This window comes from Haliaeetus leucocephalus, unplaced genomic scaffold (assembly GCF_000737465.1).
Source record: "Haliaeetus leucocephalus isolate CR32 unplaced genomic scaffold, Haliaeetus_leucocephalus-4.0 Scaffold577, whole genome shotgun sequence".
NCBI classification, from domain to species: domain Eukaryota; kingdom Metazoa; phylum Chordata; class Aves; order Accipitriformes; family Accipitridae; genus Haliaeetus; species Haliaeetus leucocephalus.
In genome coordinates, this window is record NW_010973013.1 from 1,292,251 (window position 1) to 1,311,265 (window position 19,015).

Sequence of the window (19,015 nt, forward strand, 5' to 3'; positions counted from 1 at the left end):
AATTCATGTCTCAAAATAACACATCTGAGAATCATGGCTGGTTGTTTGCTTTATGGTTAAAGATTCTGTACTTTATTCCCAACTGCAGAATTGTAGTTCTAGAGAAGATTCAATTATGTCGATTATCAGAAATAGATGGCATAGTCACCTTAAAAGTAATTTTCTGTTAAAATCATTAGGGGGAAGTGTACTTTTTTAAAAAAACAGTTACATACAGGTGAAATGCAGTAACTTGTGCATGTTTGTGTCTTGCAGTTTCAGTTTGGTCAACGGAAATGTCAACAAATCAACTGTTATACGAATAAGGGATTATATTGACCCAACCCTAAGTTAGTTGCAAAGCAACTGGAAAATATTTAGTCATTTTTAGCCTATAAGCATGACAGAAGACAGCACAGGAACAGTTTAACTCAAAAAGTATTTATCTATTTTTTGACACTCTCCTGTAAGCAGTGGGTAAAGTCTGGGAAATTTACTGGGTCAATAAAAAGATGTTAGAAGACAGACCATAGTTCACAGAGTGGATCAAGTTATACTCATCATGTGGCAACTCAAAAAACATACACATAGTTGGAGAATACTCAGCACTAACACCAAATTGCTTTCCTCAGATCTCAACTGTAGATATGCATTAACCCCATAAAATGGAAACACTGAGGCACAGACATTAATTAATAAGCTGAATTTTATTTATTTATTTATTTATTTATTTATTTTAGTTAATAGGAACTGCAGGCACGAGAACTTTGGGGTGGCAAAACCCTAGTCAGCCTCTGAGAGGCCTCCCCAAGGCCAAAGAACAGTAGTAATGGAAATAAAGATGCAGATCAGCCAAGTACAAATGCTACATAAAGTCTTAGTTTAGGGGTAAAGAAAAATGCACTCAACCCCCTCCTCCTGTCCCCATTCTAAACCTACATTACCCTAAATAAATGGATGCAAGACAGGAATCTTACCAACAAATATTCTCAGGATAAGGAGCATATGTAACCTCCCAGTTTGATACACATAGCTCCCTACTGTAGGACGATGGCTGGGGTTCTCCTTTACACTTAATACTCTGACATTTGCAGGCATTGAAGTCCTTAAGGATACTGTAAGGAAGAAAAAGGAGAATTTTTCCAAATTTTTACACCTGAAAATGCTGCATACGTAATGAGAAAGACTGGGAATACTGACAAAGGTTTGTTTGCCTTTAATAACCAGAGATCAAGATAGTACTTAGACAACAATGCAGCATTGTATTATGCATGTAATGACCATCATATAAACAGTTACTACCGCAGGTCTTTGAGATCTGACAAATCTGGAAACAAAAAGCAGTCGTGGTTTGAACTGTTTGGTGCTTCTACCAACAGAAACAACAGCAGTGACTCATATTTAAAAAAATATTAAAAAAAGTAAAAAAAAAAAAAAAATCAAAGCCTGAAAGCACTGGAAAAATTAAAGACTGCCAGTTTTCCAAACACCTCCTTATGTAATTACAACTGGTTTCAAATCAAAGCAGACTAAAGGATTAGTCTGCACTCTCATTTCATTACACTAGTATCAAAACTAGCCAATTTTGCCTTGAGTACCAATGCTCAGAAAAATTTTTAACGTGCTGGTATTCTCACAATTCAAAATATTACCCTCTTTCACCCACTCCTAAAATAATCACAATACTTAATTTTATCTTCTAATATTATAGGTTGATTGACAATCGATGTATTTAAACAAAATTTAAACATAGCCAGAATAAATGCTTTCAAAGATTTCTCAAAACACAGCAATAGAAGTGCTAGGCATATATTCAGAGACAGTACAACTGCGTATGCATTACTGTGTAAAAGAAGTTCCACTCCAGATAAGCTGTATTACACTAGCATGGAAACAGTATATATTATATTTGAATGGGTAGACTCTAAAATTCCTGAACATGCTTGTTTCTCAGTTGTGCTCTTAACATAAAGAAAAGAGAGCCACACACACAAACCAAACCAAACAAACGAAAATAACCCCCCAAACCCAGATCTTTACCTTACCAGAATTCAAGTAGTGATGTCAAATTGTCAGCATCTTGTGGCAGCAAGTATTTAAGAAAGTTAATTACACTTTGACAGTTTATTTTTAAAAATACATACAGAGCAAGCTTTAGCACTACCAGCCATACGACTGAGCACCACCATTAAGCAAGCTTCTACAACCACCTGGCTCCACGAACCTCAATCCTGGCTTTCTGTTTCTCCCACCCTATTTCAGGGCTCTGTGGAGCAGAGCCTACTAAGGGCACCAAATAACTTTCTAATTTGATGGTAGCCCTAGCTTTGCATGTAATCTCATCTAATTTTCCAGAGAATGGAGTCCACTGCATCAATTCCAAGCTAAACAAACTAAAATCTTTTCAGTTCTTGATAATTCAACTCGGATGCCTGCAGTGCAACTCAGAACACATGCCCAAGGAGAGACTATCCCATCAAAATCGTATACGACAAATCAGCAGCTACAGAAGGAACGCCAATGCTTATTTCTCCTTTCAGTTTCACATCTTAAAATGTTATTTCATGCTCTAGATTCTCTAAATATGGTGTATAACATTACAAAATGAAGAGTGCGGCAGATTGCACCACACAATCACTACTCGGTTAAAGAGCAGCAAGCAAAACTTTCTCCAGCATCTCAAATTCTTGCAAGGAATTCTATACCTTGGACTTCCTCGAAAAAAAAGCCTGAAAGACTGGCTCTTCTAACATGACTTGAAGGTCAAAAGAATGCAGACAATTTAAGTCAGAGAGGCTATCAAGAATAAAAAAAAGCATGTGTTATTTTTGTAATACAAACATTATTCTGCTTCCCGTTACCCACTTTCTGTTAGTAAAAGATGCTCACAAAGTGCCAGCAGAAAACAAGAGGCTACATGCATTTTCTCTACAAATGACTTAGTAAAAAGCACTGAACAACTTCTGATATTAGGCCTAGGCATGTATCTATATTAACAGGGAAGAGAGATACATAATGTGTATCTATCACCTATGGCCAGGTCAGTCACTGACTCTACTTTGTAGAGATGACTAACTAGCAGTGTAATTTGCACCCACTCTGATAGTTTGGTAACTGGACCATTTGCACAGCAGAAAATGAAGAGATCAGTAACTCATATTAAAGAGCCAGTCAGTCTGGCCTACTATTAACCTACACTGATGGACTGGATCCCATACAGAAGAGAAAGGCTCCTTATCCCAAAAAAATGTCCAGAGCCATTCAGTCCCTTAGATATTTTCTTCACTCAAAGCATAGAGGCTAAATGCACACTTATGGGAAAACTTATTGGAAAGCAAAGCAGACCAAATCCACAGGACAGTGAAGAAGAAGAAAGGAAGAACCACCAACATAAGCAAACAAGCAACACAAACAGCAGATCAGTTGTATTATTATAGTTAAAAGAGAACAAACAAGACGCCAGAAAAAACTTACTAGGTTGCCATGGATTTCTCTTGAAATGTTACAAAAGCCATTCCCAGTGGGTTATTATGAACAGCTTGTTCCTCTTTTGAATATTCTTCCATCAGTTCATTTCTAACTTTGGTATAATAATCTACAGCATCCTCCTGTTGGGATATTGTTGACTGTTACATCCAAGTACCAGATGGCTAACATCTTCATTAAAATAAAGCTTACACAAACCATAGTCTCTCTTCCTCATACTACTTCCACAAATTACAAATCAAGTCACAAGGCGAGACAAACAAACAGGAAGTTTTCCTTGCACTACAATTTTTGCACTAAGATTACATTTCAAAAGTTTTTGGGAATTCCTTTTCTGTACAGTGCAAGAACATGAAGCATGAGCTATCTGCAATAAATGAATAAAGAATTTTCCAAAACTCAACAAAACGTCATACAAAAACTATTCTCTACTCTTCTAACAATTTACCTAGCCGTCATTAAAAATGAACACAATCTCTTACCCTTTCACATCCTCTCATTTCACAACAGCAGAACTGACCACATGGCTTAGGGTTGATTTGGACCCGCTTGCCATACTTCTGATGCAGGTGTTCATAGTAAGTCAGGCTTTTTTCTGCCTGTTTTCTGGACAGAAAAATGCATCCATAACATTTTGCAAGAAAACAGTATCAACATTAAGATTAAGAAGAATATAATCCCCAAGAGAAAAAGTTATGTCAAGGACTGATAACAAACTAATCGGTCACCAGAGATATTCATATATCTTATTTTGGCTCCTTAGTATAATTTATTTTCAAGCCTGTAATAGCATTATACAGCCTACACTTGTAGTGAGGTTCCAGGAAAAAAACCCAATGTACAGCCCAGGAGATAACACTTTTCTCTCCTGTGACCAGCACCTCCAGCCAAAGAAGCAGGGTCCCAGAGTTATTAATTCAATAGTTGAGTTTTCCAACTTGCACTGCCTGACAATAATTAAATACATACATGAATAATCAGCAAGTCAAAGCTTATCTTATGCAACACACAACATATCGCACCTACAAGAACCCCACAACTCACCTTAAAACACAGCTGAATCTAACTGAAGTCCAGACCAGAACTTTAACAGTGGAATTCACTTCCAGTATGTGCAAGCTTAGTACTACTGGTTATGTTGATTAAGGACTGGCAAAGCATTCATAAAATCATGCTAAACTCAGGTAGACTGCAAAAACAAGTACCTTTTTTTGAAGAGATGAATAAGTTTGGCTACATCATAACACAGCTGGACCTCCAGCACAGTGCAGGTTGGGTAGGCAGTTCTGTAAGAACAGAAAATACAATGAAGAAACTGTTTCAAAGAGCATCACTGATGTCCAACTGACATCTCGATCACTTATTTCATTTCTGAATGAGATATCATAAAGTGGAGACTTCCAGAGAGACAGCTGCTGAAAGTTACTTTCATATGAGATGTGCAGCATTATTCTCAAGTAAAGGTCATGTGGGAGCATGAATGGAAAGCGTGGAGACACAGCCACTTTCTTAGATTCTAATTCTAAGATTAGCTAACTTTATTGAAATACAGTCTTTCCTCAATTCTGCCTAAGGAATAAGATATGCTTTTAGAAGAGAGATACATAATAATAATTTTAAACAGTGCAAAAGTCAAAAAAACATTTCTGCTTGGGCAGGTAAAACTACTAGGACAATTTTAAATCTCCTGTTTGTTCCTAATGGTACTACTGAAGAATGGAACTTACGTGAAATGGCCTTGTATCGTCTCTTCTTTTGCATTTTTTGGAAGACCAGTTATAAACAATGTGCACTTAACCTGCAAAAGAAAATGCAACTCCAATTTTGAGAAACTATGTCATGGAAGAGAAAACAAGAATATGAGGAAGGCATTGACACAGCACAAGTAGCTGTGTTGTAGAGGGGAAAAAAGGTAGGGCATTTTGATTTTGATGGGAGCTGCATCTATTCAAGACAGCACCACATTCACCTTCTACATTGGTAATAGATTACACCAAAATTTCACAAATCCCTCCCCAACCCCCTTCTCTCCATCCATTTTCACAATTCACTCAGCAAAGCTTTGCTTTCAGTGAATTCCTTCACACTTATGTCACATTCTAGCAAGCAGGAGGCATCTTAGCAATTTGCCTTTTTAGCATTATCCACTTGCAAACATGCTGTACGTTTTTTTTCACCCCAATACAGAAACTTACTATGTTTTCTTCTTTATATGTGACATACTTCATGTGATGTCTCATGAAGACAACAGTTAGAATCAGGTAAACAACAGCAAAAATGGTGTGCAGCCAAAGAAGATTATTACTGTCAGACAAAATGTTATGAATATGAGAAACAGGAAGAACTAATTGCCTAACTGATACAAGTAGCCATCAAAATGCTAAGCAGATCAGAACCTCTTGTTGAACACAAAACAAGGAAAAAAAGGTAGTTACTGGTAGTCAGTCACGCCTATGCAGATGCCTTGGATATCCATTAGGGTTACTTGCTTATCATAAAATTCTATGGGTAACAGACCTACAAAGGAAATAGATCTTCTAGGACATGGACATTTTTAGGCAGCGTTTGGCTTGCACCTTCTCATTCAGATGCCCAATAGCACACACCATGCTATTTGCCAAAACATTTCTTATTGGCCTTACCAGTTACTGAGCTGAGTGCATAATTGAACTCTCTTTGACACAATCCTTACTCAAACTGAAAACAGCCTAATACAGGGAGTAAATTCTGCTTCTCTGATAGCTCCTTTCTCAAAGCTTACAGAAGTTCTGTTCTGTGAACAGTTCTTCAGTTTTGCAAAGAGCATTAATAATCACAATTAACCTAAAATACAGGAACCTATTTTACAGATTAAAAAAACCAACCAAACAAAAAATCCCCACTAGTTACTAGGATTCATAACATGGTTAAAAAAAACCAAAGTGCATTGGCAGAAACTCTACTGGACATAGTAGCACAGATAGATGTGGATTGATCAAGTAATAAAACAGAAAAAAATTACAGCTTTGTATCTCAACTATTTTTACAGACTGTTTTTAAAACACATAGAAGTAATTTTAATCATGATCTCAGATGGGAGAGATATGCATACACATAAATCTGATGTAAGAGAATTTAAATCATCCCAGTTACACATTCTAGTAAAGCTGTCAGCTTTATTTTCCTTCTGAAATATGGTTTCTTTTAATGTGGAAATTTCTGAAAATACTATCACTAGATGTGCAGTCATTAGCCAAGAGAAACGTGGTGTAAGAAGTAAGAGCTGACAGAGTAGAAGCCAAGTCTCCAGATTTCTTATCAGCACTGTAACTGCATAGCCTGAAGCAGAACATATCCCAGTTCCAGTTGATGAAGCTTGAATAAGTAATTCCTACCCCATGAGCCATGCTGCAAGTATCAATTTATTCGTTTAGAGACTATGGCAGAAAAAAGACATAAGCATAAAAGTACTCTGCAAGATTTACTTACCCAGTTTGCAAGTTTACTATAGTTGTTCTTCCAAAACTATAGGGATCTTTATCTAAGAAGAGCAAAAACAAGTAGCATAATTAATTGCTGCAACATTCACATGCAAAATATCCAAGAGTCAGCTTTTGTTCTATTTTTTTTTTAAAGTTGATATACTTTTCTTAATGCTGAGCATGTTAATTGTTAAAAAGATTTAGAATCATAATCAATGCTGGTTTACACTGTATTGCATTTTAAAGTTGGAAAAAAAACAAACCTCCAGGATTATACCACATTCAACCCATCAAGAGAAATAATAGATTATTTTAAAAATCTAAATACTAGATCCTTGTAGCAGTTCCCTTTCTCCCTCCAATCTCCCTTCATGTCGATTTTGTTTAGGGATTTGAATGTATTTCCTTCACATTTTTACTCCATCTTCACTGATTTTTTATCTCAGTTTTTTAAACTGCATTAATTCAGCGTTGACAACACAGTACCGATAACCTTACTAAGGTCAAAAATGAGAAAGTTTATATGACATTGTTTCTGTAGACTGTCAAGTATTTTAAAAAATGATAATGCAAGTGAGTGAAAATGAGTACATGTTCACAAAGGAAAAAGAGCTAAGTGTACCTGGAAAGCTAAACAATCTTCTAGCATAGACTGTTAAATCACATTGCATGTTAAGTCATCACAACAGAAAGAATTCCAAATGCACAAAATCCACACAGAGTAGAAGGGGAGGAAGAAGGGGAGAGACACTAAAACTTCATATTTGTTTATCAGCTGTACTTCCTAGCATCACGAAAATTAATGCAGGAAAACAGAAGCTGTAATCTCCTGCTTTAGAAGGCCAGCCATACTCTGCCATTTGAATTAACAGAGAGCATCTATTGGTATCCAAGCTACTACAACTTTTATCAAATTGTAGTTAGAGGAGGACAGTGCACACAAATTGATGCATATTACAAAATCCATTTTGGTATAAATATACAGATAGTAGCTAGACCAGAAGGGGGAATTACATTCTGTAAGTTCTTTGAAAGCACCAGCATCTCTCTCTCTACTTCACAAAGGAGGTGAAGACAGCAACTAGGGCACCAGTTGTGTTGGATTTGATTCTGTAAAACTATGAATGCTGGCTAAGAACACAGAGATGGAAAGCAAGGAAGGAGAACTGACTGAAGTGATAAAGGGTCCTTTGAAAGGACAAAAAAAGATTTGCAAAGAAGAAAAAGAGAACAGCAATGGTCTTTAAGAAAGCAGATATTAATAAAAACAGAACTGCTAAGAAAGAGCTCATAAAAAGGAAGTCAGAGATGGCGGCTCCACAAAGAAACAATACTAAAGGCACAAGTACAACGTATCCCATTACATACGAGGGCTATGTCACAAGGCTCTTTAAAACACAGGTAGGAGTAAACTGAAAACAAAAACTAGGCCACATTATTAAGGACAATAGAAGAGAATAAATTATAGGGACAAAGATAGCAAGGTCAGTACACAAAATAAGATGCAATTGTTGTTGTATAAGAACAAAGAAAACAAAAGGCAAGCAAGTACTCCGGAAAACCAAATGAATTACTGCTTTTTTTTTTGCATCACTGTTCACCAAGATGATCAACTGTGAAGAACTGTGTAAACATGATCTTGACAAGACTGATACAAAGCCAGGTATAAAGTGGGTTTATAAGGGCTCATTATCAAAAATGGAAGAAAGTTTAAACAGGGTTTAACAGAATTCTGTCTACCAGTATTCTCATTAGCAACCTGAATGGCAGACTAGAGGACACACACACTGTATTTGTCGAGTGCGAGTTAATAATGGAAAGAGGTAGGTGTCACACTGACAGACATAATCAGGACTAGACTGCAAGAAACATGAAATAATTCTTTGTTTAGTCAGCATGGACAAATTCTCAGTGAGAAGATTTGTCCAGTTTTGAGCCAGAAACCAAGACAGAAGGGAACAACGGGAGACAGTCTAGCTAGATAAAAGAAAAGTTCAGAGGATGGCTGATGATTTTATGATCAGCCAAATGGAAAACATTTCTCATTAATGACCAAATTAACTGGTCTGGTTTATCAAAAAGAGGAAAAAGCACAGATTAATTGATAATCCTCAAGCAGCTAAAAGGATATTGCAAAGAGGAAAAGAATAATCTATTCTCCCCAGTGACAGGTCAAAAAAAGTAATGATCTTAAATTAAAGCAAAAAGGATTCAGACTGGACACTAGAAAAAGATTTCTGAACTGTGAAGACAGTTTCCATTGGCAATCAACACCAATAAAATCCATAGACTGCTTAGATAAACATCAGTTAAGAGAGCATAGGTCAAGTTAACCTTGCCTTGAGCCTTCTAGGTCTGGTCATCTATGTCTGCATGTGGTCTGCCATCTTGTTTCTGACAACAGTTTTTGCCAGACGTTTAAAGAACCCTCTACTCTTGTGCAAATTTCACACAAAATGACACACATATCAGACTGAGGGGGGGAAACAAACAAACAAAACATTACAAAGTTTACCAAAATAAAAAAAATGCAATTATATAAAACACAAAATTCTTCTCAGAATACAAAAAAAATTCTTACCAAGTAGATCACCTGATAGGTTGACAGGCAATATGACACACACAGACAAAATGCTGACAGCAATCAACAAACAGATGATGTGACGCTGGAAGGCAAGGTAATGTATGGCATCTTCACCACATCTCTCATGAATCTCGTCATCACTGCATCATAGACAGAAAAGCACATGGTCAGTCTACTTAATATCCTTGGGGTTTTGGGGGGTGGTTTTTGAACATACACTAATTTCTCAGTCTACCCAGTGACATCTCCATCAATCCTTATTGATTTTCAACATCGTGTGTTCTTTCACGCATAAATTTAGGTTCCAAAAGTGTCTTTTTCTTGGGCAGTATCAACATACAAAAATTAACATAAGGGAATTTAAGAGGGAAACAAGTAATCTGAAAAGCAAATATAAATCCAAGTTCTTTTTTATCACCCTAAAAGAGGACAAAGTCATTTGCTGTGACCTGCTTCATGACAGTCACAAGGTGTTAAGTCTAGCTCTCAAACTTTAAGATCACATTGTGACAGTGTTCACTCACCTCCATAAAGGTGCCCCATGAGGAAAATTACAACAGAATCACCTTACTCTTATGACACCCAATTAACAGATGACATTAATAGGCTCTGGAATGAACTCTCATCATCTATCCATTGTCAGCAGGACAGATTGTTAAAATAGGAGTTCTTGAAAAAGGAAGGAACTGAACTAGCAAAACCAGAGAAAGACAGGCTTAATTCCCACCCCTTTTTTGTTTCAATGTGCCCAAGCTAGAAATTCATTTTTAAAAATCATGATTTACTAAGTCCCAAGAGATACAAAGAACGAACATCACACATCTAACACCCAGTTTCTGGGAAACAGTGGGATGGCCTTTTCCTAGTTAGTCAATTCCAGCCCCAACTAAACCACCAGTTGTTCACAGAAATCCTTGCAGGGAAACCCCATTTCCTGCCCAGGGCCCTATTGGCTTCAAACAGGGGAACACCCACACAGTACTCTTTGAAGGGTAAAAGCCTAGAGCCTAGTTATTAGCTCAGAATCTATATGAATGCCATAGATTCACTTAGGGTACACACTGTCCCAAGAGCAGGAAGTCCCTGGGCTGCCAGCAAAAGGACAACTGCATCCTGAAGAAGTATTCCCATAAGCTGATCTTGTTTTCATATTCTTTTTCTACCCCACAAAAGGCACCTGTATTACTGTTTGTATGAAATTCCACCTACTCAAGGAAAAAAAAAATTTTGAATGTAACCACCTTTTTTAATTAAAAAAAAAAAAAAAGAGCAAAGCAAACCACAGCTCACTATTTCCATTTCATATACTTACTGCATGCGAAAAGCAGCTGTCACCCAAGAACAAAACCCCTATAAATAAAGAAGGAAGTTTTTAGGAGCTAACACACACAAAAATAGTCTCTAATCTGTACAAGTAAGAGAAGTGTTTCTATTAAGCCAATCTCTTAGCTAAAAAGATGGCAGTTTGTTGCTCTGAAATCATCATTTAGAAACATACAGAAAAATACCTAATACTCTACACACTTTCTACAAGGTACTTTATATATCTGTCTTCAGAGAGTATTTAAGTTTGGGGTTTTTTTATTATTACTTGCACATTTATTGCTTGGGCTTCTTGAATTTATACAAGTGTATCCAAATCCCATCTCCAATGAACTGAAGTCAAGACTGAGGCTTCTACGAAATTATTTTTTAATGGGTTGTTTTAGAGCAGAAAAGGTGATTTTTTTTTTCCAAAACCATTTCCAAAGATTCTCCAGTTTCAAGGATAAACTCCATGAGAGTCTAATACAAGCTAATCAGTTAAACGGTAGTTAGAAACAATGCTGTTATTACAGTAACAGAAAGGCTTCTTGTTTAGGTTTACAAATACTCCTATGAAACTGTACAGCAGAGATCACATCTCGCTGAATGTTCCAGTATAGGTCAAAAAAACCCTTCTCTCTCCTTTCACGTGAATAGTATCCAACTAGAGAGACATGTTTTTATTCAACAGTTTCACTGAGAAAGTTGCTTTATGGTTTTAAAAAAGATGAAGAAAACTACACAAATACAAGAGCAATCCTGATCAAACACCAGTATGCTTTTAATGCTCACATGATTATTTAGTTGCAAGGCTAGATATTAAGCTAATTGATACATATATAACATGTTAAAATGTAGGCTGCCACCACTGGACAACTCTCGCATGATTCATTCTGAAACTGCGACACAAAAGATAGAGATGTGTGAATTCAAAGACTCCAGAGAGACCATGGATGGAAACAATTAAAAGTTTGGCCAAAAAATTATCTTCCACTCCAAACCAGTTTTAATATTAAGAGCACATGGCATTATTAGTAGCCTCACACTTGCATCCAATTTTCTCATCTTTGTGAGGAAGACAATGTACTATAAAGACCAACTAGGTATTATTTGCAATGTGAACATAATGTAATCTTTTGGACTGTTATTTAAGCACAGATTATTTAGTATTCTTTTTTTCTTCCCCTTTGAAGCTCTAAAACATAGTCCCCCTCCTAATTAAAAAAAAAGTCACTTAAAAACAACGACACAAGATACTGGTTTATGATATGGCAATAGTTTGTCAGGAAACGGAGAGAGGTTACATACGGTTCTATAAAAACACAATACACAATGCATTATTAATTTCTGCACATAGATGGTCTTCCAGTTTAATGACTGGTTCATTGGGGTAGGTGGAATGGCAAATTATGACCAATACCATTAAATAGTTGACATTTAAAAAAACGTATCAAAACTCTAGAATACTTACCCTATCATATTCAAGATCTTCAGGTACTGACGAAGATGTTGACAATCGGTTGTATCTTGATTCACTAAAATACATTGAATGATGCTTTTAAGTATCTTTAATAACAGATGATGGAATCCCATAGAATTATTTCAACTTTAACAATTCTGAAATAACTAAGGGAAGTAGTAAAAAAACACTTTTTCACTTATGAAAGCTGTGATTTTCATCTTGTAGCATATGCTTAATTATAGAAACTTTCGTTGTGTCTCATGTTGAAAAGGGAGGACGTGAGCTCCCAGTGTGAGAGCATTTAACTGAACTAGAAAGAAAACAATGTTTTATTAGAATATTAAAGCACAGTGACATAAGAAAATGCAACACAGGTTTGGAAGCCTAGCGTAGATCAGATTTGCAAGCTAGCTTCCTGTTCAGATATTCCTTATTACAAGACATCACCTCTTTTCCCTCCACCTCTCTTCCTTCTTCTTCCAGCCACTACTCAGAACTTCTCTGCACAATTAAGTCCCTTACCTGCAGGGCCACCACCTCACACAAATTCAGTCCTGTAGCAAGGCTAGAAACATTTAGAGACTCTGTAGCCCTCCAATATAGCAAAATACCTGGTTTTAGTTTGCTGCTAAAAAGAAATGTTGCAATGGTGAGGTGCCCATAATTACAGGACAATGCAGGTTAAAATGGAGCGTATTCATAGGTGTATCTATGATAATTTTGACCTAGCTGGCTCAGGTCTCAATCCAGCAGGGACAATAACGTAGGCTCCTAGGTGTCTGACTGCTCAAGGACCTGTTTGTCCCATGCAGGCCTATATAGCTCACTTGGAAGCCTATACTACAGCACCTTCATTCTTGCTGCCTGAGCTAGCTGTCTCGGTTACAGTCCATCTTTTTTTTTTTTTTTTTTTCACCATCTACTTTTCACAATTGTACATGGATTACACCTAAAACCACGTTTAGAGTCCTTTCCTGTTGCTTAGTTGTGAATTTACCACAACTTAGTTACACCACTAATACCAGGAAAAGGCTCGCTGTTAAAGTTTACCCACTTCATAAATAAACAGCTAGCTTTTAAACATCCCAAGACATCATCCTGTAGAAATAATACTATTAAAAAAAAAATTTAAAAAAATAAAAATCAAAGGCTCATTTGCAGTATTACTAAATATCAGTGAAGAATTTCGGAAACCTGCAGTGATACATTTCTTTTTTATTTTTAATCACCTTCAAAAATATTATGGCACAGGCTGTATAGAGAGCTCTGGGAAGATACTGGGCTTGAGCCAAGATAAACAAAATAGTTAATATCCTTTTATCACAGAAACACACTGTAAACATCAATGCATAGGTATGTGACATGTTAGCAGACGAGTAGCTTATTTTCTTACTTCCACTTCCTTAACCCACAACTGTAGAATGAAATTCATGACAATGGCAAACACACAACTTTATTACTGACACTGCAAAGAGGAACTTTGTGAGTGGGACATATTTCACACAAAGCAGCATGAAGACATTTTTAACAAATATGTGCATGCGATTACAAACACAACTGATACAAATGCACTTAATTTAAGCCCTATTTAGTGAACTTACTTCCACATTCCCCAAATGGTTTCAACAAATCAGTCTGCATATCTTTACCTTTCAGCTTCTGACACCAGAGCAACACGACCGTAGTCCCAGAATCTCTTTCTTATAATGGAAAACAGTAATATTAAAATCTAGAAAATAAAAACAAAGATCTTTGAATATTTATTTTTCCGCTTCATAATAATTATTCTTAGGTGTATAGGAACTGTCAAAAAATGCTGTCCTAGTTCCTAAGCCAACTCTCATATGTTAACCAACCCAGTGGTGGCCATGCTACAAACCAACCTGTCTGGAACCACAGGACCAGAACACCTGCCTTCCTGCTCTAATTTAAAAAGAAGGAGAACTGCATGCAAAAATACTTATAAACTGCAAGTGCATGAAGGTTTGTGACAGGAAAAGTAGCAAGTAGTACTTGAGAGGAAGTAAAAACTTTCATAAATACACCTTTATTATTATTCATTACTTAATGACCAGAACTATGATGGAAGACTTGACATTTTATTTTATTTTTAAACAGTCGTGTAAACAGGCTGTAGGGGCTCAACTATTTTCTCAAGTATGAGAATTCTTTTTATCCTCAGCAAAAGTAATGTATTATTATAACTTATAAAGCCCAGAAACTTATATTTGATTTCTGTGTTAAAGGATTTTCAAACATGGGTTTCTCTAGGTTTGCTTTATTAACAACTCAGAGTTAGGCCACCACTGCAGCGAATGGCAAAAGACTACTCAAAACCACCTTCTCTCTCTATATATACGATTTCCAAAACAATATGCAATTGATAATTTGTCAAAAGAAGTTCTAGGTGTTCTTCCACGAACTCTCAGTTCTCTATTCTCCAGTGGTTTCAAAAGTCCAATACATTTTCCTGTCTCAACTTGTCTTGTCCCGGTTATTCTGAAGTTAATGGTCATAGGCAGAAGGTCTCCAATCACCACAGTCACTTATCTTCTTACACATCAAAGACCACCTTTCAATTTCTGAAAATAACTCAGGTTATTCTATTAATTCATCTTACTCTACAGTTAATCACTCTTATTCTTATGTCTTAGATCTAAGATGTATGATCCTTCTTCTGTTGATTCAGCTTGTCTGGATTTTAAGCCAGCCATGGTGAGGGCTACACATGGGACAAATAAGCAGCTTATGCATATTGTTTTATAAGCACCTGCATTCTATTAATCACATATAAAGCAATCTCTATCATTAGTTATATGTCTAACATGAATAGTCTTAGAAACAATGAGGCTTAAGGCCTAGTTCCCTTTACATTCTGCAATGTATTTTTTACTTTTTGTATTTTCACTTTTTGAATAGGCTAAGAAAACAAACAAAAAAATTCACTATGTATTTCATAGATGCATTTCATTTTCTTTTTTTTTTTTTAAAGAAACAAGTTGCTCTGTACGAAGCAATGAAGCAGAAGTAACAAGGCCTGTTTTCCATGCATATGTAGCATACGCCCTCACCTTCTAGCTGCTCCTACATCCCATACTTGTTTGGCTGGAAAGTGGTGCTAGTGATGTAACTTATTTGGATCTATGCAAATACCAACTGGCCAGCCAGGATACATGTCAAGATTATCCATGTGTCAAGATTACACGGCTAATTTCTGCATTTCACAATTAATTAAACCTTCTTATAATAGCCTTCCTCACAACACGGAATATAAATTTAGATCTTTCTCATTCATCTGGCCATTAAACTTCATGCAATCAGGAATTTCAAGATATCAAGTTCCCTAGAGTCTTTAACAACTTTGGTTGAAATTAGCTAATGTATTCTGCGGTTATTAGGAGGAACTGCCAGACAAAATGGGAAGACAATGCAATATATAAACCTCACTTCCTTAGGAAACCAGCCTAGAAATAATATGTAGAAACCCATCAACTTACAGTTACTAAAGGGATGTGCTGTAAACATGTCACGAACGTAGGAATACAGGAGTTGCTCAATAAATTGCAGTACTTGGAGAGGAGCCTTCTACATCTCTTCTACATCTAACTCTCTACCTAATGATGTTTGAGAGGAGGGTTCAACAGCAAGGAACTCAAAAGCAGAGACTCAGTATCTTAAAATCCAATCACAGCTTTAAAAAAAAAAAAAAAAAAGACGACACCCCCAAACACTCCAACTAAATCTTATTAAATGCTATGCAATCAATAAATAGTGTACACCCTTGGAAAATGGATTTATGATAGCACGCTGCATACACCAAATCAATAGCAAAGAATGCCACTACATAAATTTTAGGAACATCCTCTACGTTCCTACAGAACTACCTGCTCAGACCTTACACACAGTGGTTTTGTAGAACTCAGGAACTATGTGATCCCTTTAGTCTCATTTTACTACCAGAAACCTCACTTATCAGGCCAATTTCAGATCTACAGCTCTTTTTCTGGTGGCTTAAGACCACCTAGGCCAAACTTAACAGAAAGAACTGTAAGTTTTATTGGAGTCTCAGGCCTCCAGACCAACAACTAATCGTACTCCTCCTTTGGTCAGGACTGAGCTGATCAGGACATTATTTCCTCAATGGCTTCAGGAAATCTAATTTTTAAAAAATCTGTGAAAGGACAGATTTTCCATATTGTATTTCCTTCTGAAAAACAATCAAGTTAGCAACAGCATCCTCTTCCTGAAAAGGTACCCAGTACTTAAACCCAGAGTAAGGAAAAGGTGTTCTTGCAGTTAAGACAAAACATAGAAATTTGAGCTACCGCTACAAAGCCCACCATGACTCCACATGCAGACCGCATAATATTGCACTCTCTCTACATCTACACATCCAACATACAGCGACACTGTCATCCCACATGTACGTGAACCTTTATCAATACTTGAAAAGTGCTTTGATGTTCCCAAGATGGCCTTAGCACATTTATTATTCTGAAGATTCTCAGAAACAAATCCCTACCTGATAAATAACAGAATTCTGAACAATCTAACTTTTGAAAAGGCCAGAAGGATTTCCAATACAAGAAACAGAAACTGGGCTTACAAAAAAGAAGGTTACATCAAGCAGCAGGACAGTTGGGATTCCACCAAAAGTTACTCCTTGGAGCACCGTGCTGCCCTGGGCAGTGCTGTAGCAGTATGTCTCATTTGTTGAGTTGAAAGGTAGACTTCTATTCCAGAAGTAGACTAGATGAGAATGTCCAAAACCCAGAAAAAAGAAAGGGTTCATTTTGGTTTTCCCTTAAAAAACAAAAAGAAAAGAAAAGGTGAGACAACCATGTGAAAAGCTTGCCTTGGTATTTGTGAGATGTGCTAACATTAAAAGTACAAAAAGTGCAGGAAGACTCAACCAGGAAACCACTTTGGAAGCGAAGTCATATTTGACAATCTTTCCCTGTAAAATATTTCACAATAACTGACAGGCTCAGTTAGTAGCAGTGCCCAAGCAAGGATTCCAGACATCTAACCAACTATGTCCTCTACAGGCATCCAAGGAAGACTGCAGAAGACCCACACAAACTAAACTTCTCTATCTTCTAATCTGTAACATTGAACTACTTATTCCAGCCTGGATTCTGATTCTAGGAGTAACACCGGGCATTAGATATTCCAACAATAGCAGTTTGAAGATTTTGCTCCTAGTTGATGAGCATGTGTGAACAATACCGGCTTGTGAACTTTCTATTCAAATGTCAAGACCTTGAGATTATTAACAAATTCACCACTAATTCCACAGAGAAGAACTACTACACAAATACACATGCTCCTCTCTGTTCTTAAAATATTGTGTGATTTTCCTTTTTTCATAGAATTCAGCTAAAAGAACAGCATAGTAATTACAGTTTATCATGAACAAGAAAGAACAAAGAGTATTTCTAATTTTCTATGAGAACAGCCATCTATCTCATTTTAGTCAACTGACCTGCTCAGATAATAGTAACATACAAGAATGCACAAGATTTGGCTATTGATACAAAGGTCTTTTTATCAGTGCAAGCAATTGCTCACTTTTTTGGGGGCTTTCGACTTCAAACATTTGTTTTCTCGGATCTTATTAACTTGATGATTCCCATGTACTTTACACAAAAGCATGCTTCATGCAGAACGCACTTCTGACTGATAAATTCATAAAGAAAGCATACCCCACAAAACTCTATCCTTTGAAGGCAAATATCGTAGGTCCTCATCACCCAGGTCCAGGGACACTATTTTTGGGATATCATGCCTCTGTAAGAGGAATGCACAGGTCTCTGATGACACCACTATTCTGGATGCTGAAAACAAAACAAAACCAAAACGAGAATATGAATAACTACAAGCTCTCCCTTTAAACACTGGAAAAACAGCATGGAGAATACTTCTCCCAAAACAGCATTTACTAAATGTTGGACTGCGTGACACAGGAGAGAAGAAACGTCGTCCCAACTGTTGTGTTTCTTAACAGGAAGAAAAAAAAATACACACGCAGTTGTGCCATGAATCTGTCCTTGCTTTCTAAGGATTGAAATTTAGGGCTGACGGAAGAGAGACAGTATTTTTGAACATACTTTGGAAACCTTCACCACGACAACTGCAGAGACCGCACGCTAAATTTTAAGTAACACACTGGACCTTATCAGGCGCCGCTTCCAATTTTTGAAAGCCATTATTTTTAAACCAGCCAGCTGTCAGGAAGATAAGGGCAAGACCTCCCACGGGTGGAGTTGCGCTGCAGCGACCAAACGAGCCCGCAAGCAGCGGCACGGCGCGACCCTTCCTTCCAGGGAACGCCAGCAGCCGTACGGGCTCTGGGAAGGAGAAACCGTCGCCCTTTTTTTGGCTGGCACCCTGACAGTGTCCCCGGCCCTCGGAGGGGCGTGGAATCGGGGCTGGCGGGGCCAGCTTCCCCAGGCGGGCGGCACACCGGCGAACCCCAGGGCTCCTAAGGGAGGGAGCGCAGGGAGTCAGCCCCTCGGCTCCGCGCTCGCCTCTGGGCAAGGAGGACGCGGCGGGGGTTAGCCCCTCGCCCTGCGCCGCCCCTCCACAGGGAGGGGACGCCCCCAGGGCTGCCCCGGCCGCCCGTTCCCCGCCCCGAGCCCGCGGAGGGCCGGGGTCCCGCTGCGGCCGCTGACGGGAGAGCGGGGAGGCGGCCCCGAGAAAACGCGGCCGGCTGGAGAGGAGCGGGAGGCGGCCGGC

At 37.7% G+C, this 19,015-nt stretch overlaps 1 protein-coding gene across 9 annotated transcripts in view; it reads right to left on the reverse strand.

Moving 5' to 3' along the window:
• Positions 1-19,015, reverse strand: part of TMEM63A (transmembrane protein 63A) — a 61,191-nt gene that overhangs the window by 41,996 nt on the left and 180 nt on the right. For 8 of the 9 annotated variants that reach the window (XR_775032.1, XR_775030.1, XR_775031.1 and 5 more), the window contains exons 2-14: positions 17,983-18,114; positions 16,884-17,080; positions 13,927-14,006; positions 12,287-12,350; positions 10,823-10,860; positions 9,508-9,650; positions 6,934-6,985; positions 5,661-5,769; positions 5,193-5,263; positions 4,671-4,751; positions 3,948-4,071; positions 3,454-3,587; positions 957-1,094 (exon numbers count right to left, since the gene is read on the reverse strand). Coding sequence is in view for 4 of the 9 variants with exons in the window: in XM_010577715.1 (XP_010576017.1) it covers positions 957-1,094; positions 3,454-3,587; positions 3,948-4,071; positions 4,671-4,751; positions 5,193-5,263; positions 5,661-5,769; positions 6,934-6,985; positions 9,508-9,650; positions 10,823-10,860; positions 12,287-12,350; positions 13,927-14,006; positions 16,884-17,069 (1,220 nt within the window). In the remaining 5 variants the exon portion in view is untranslated. The remainder of the gene's footprint in view (positions 1-956; positions 1,095-3,453; positions 3,588-3,947; positions 4,072-4,670; positions 4,752-5,192; positions 5,264-5,660; positions 5,770-6,933; positions 6,986-9,507; positions 9,651-10,822; positions 10,861-12,286; positions 12,351-13,926; positions 14,007-16,883; positions 17,081-17,982; positions 18,115-19,015) is intronic. The other variant, XR_775033.1, reaches the window with a different exon arrangement.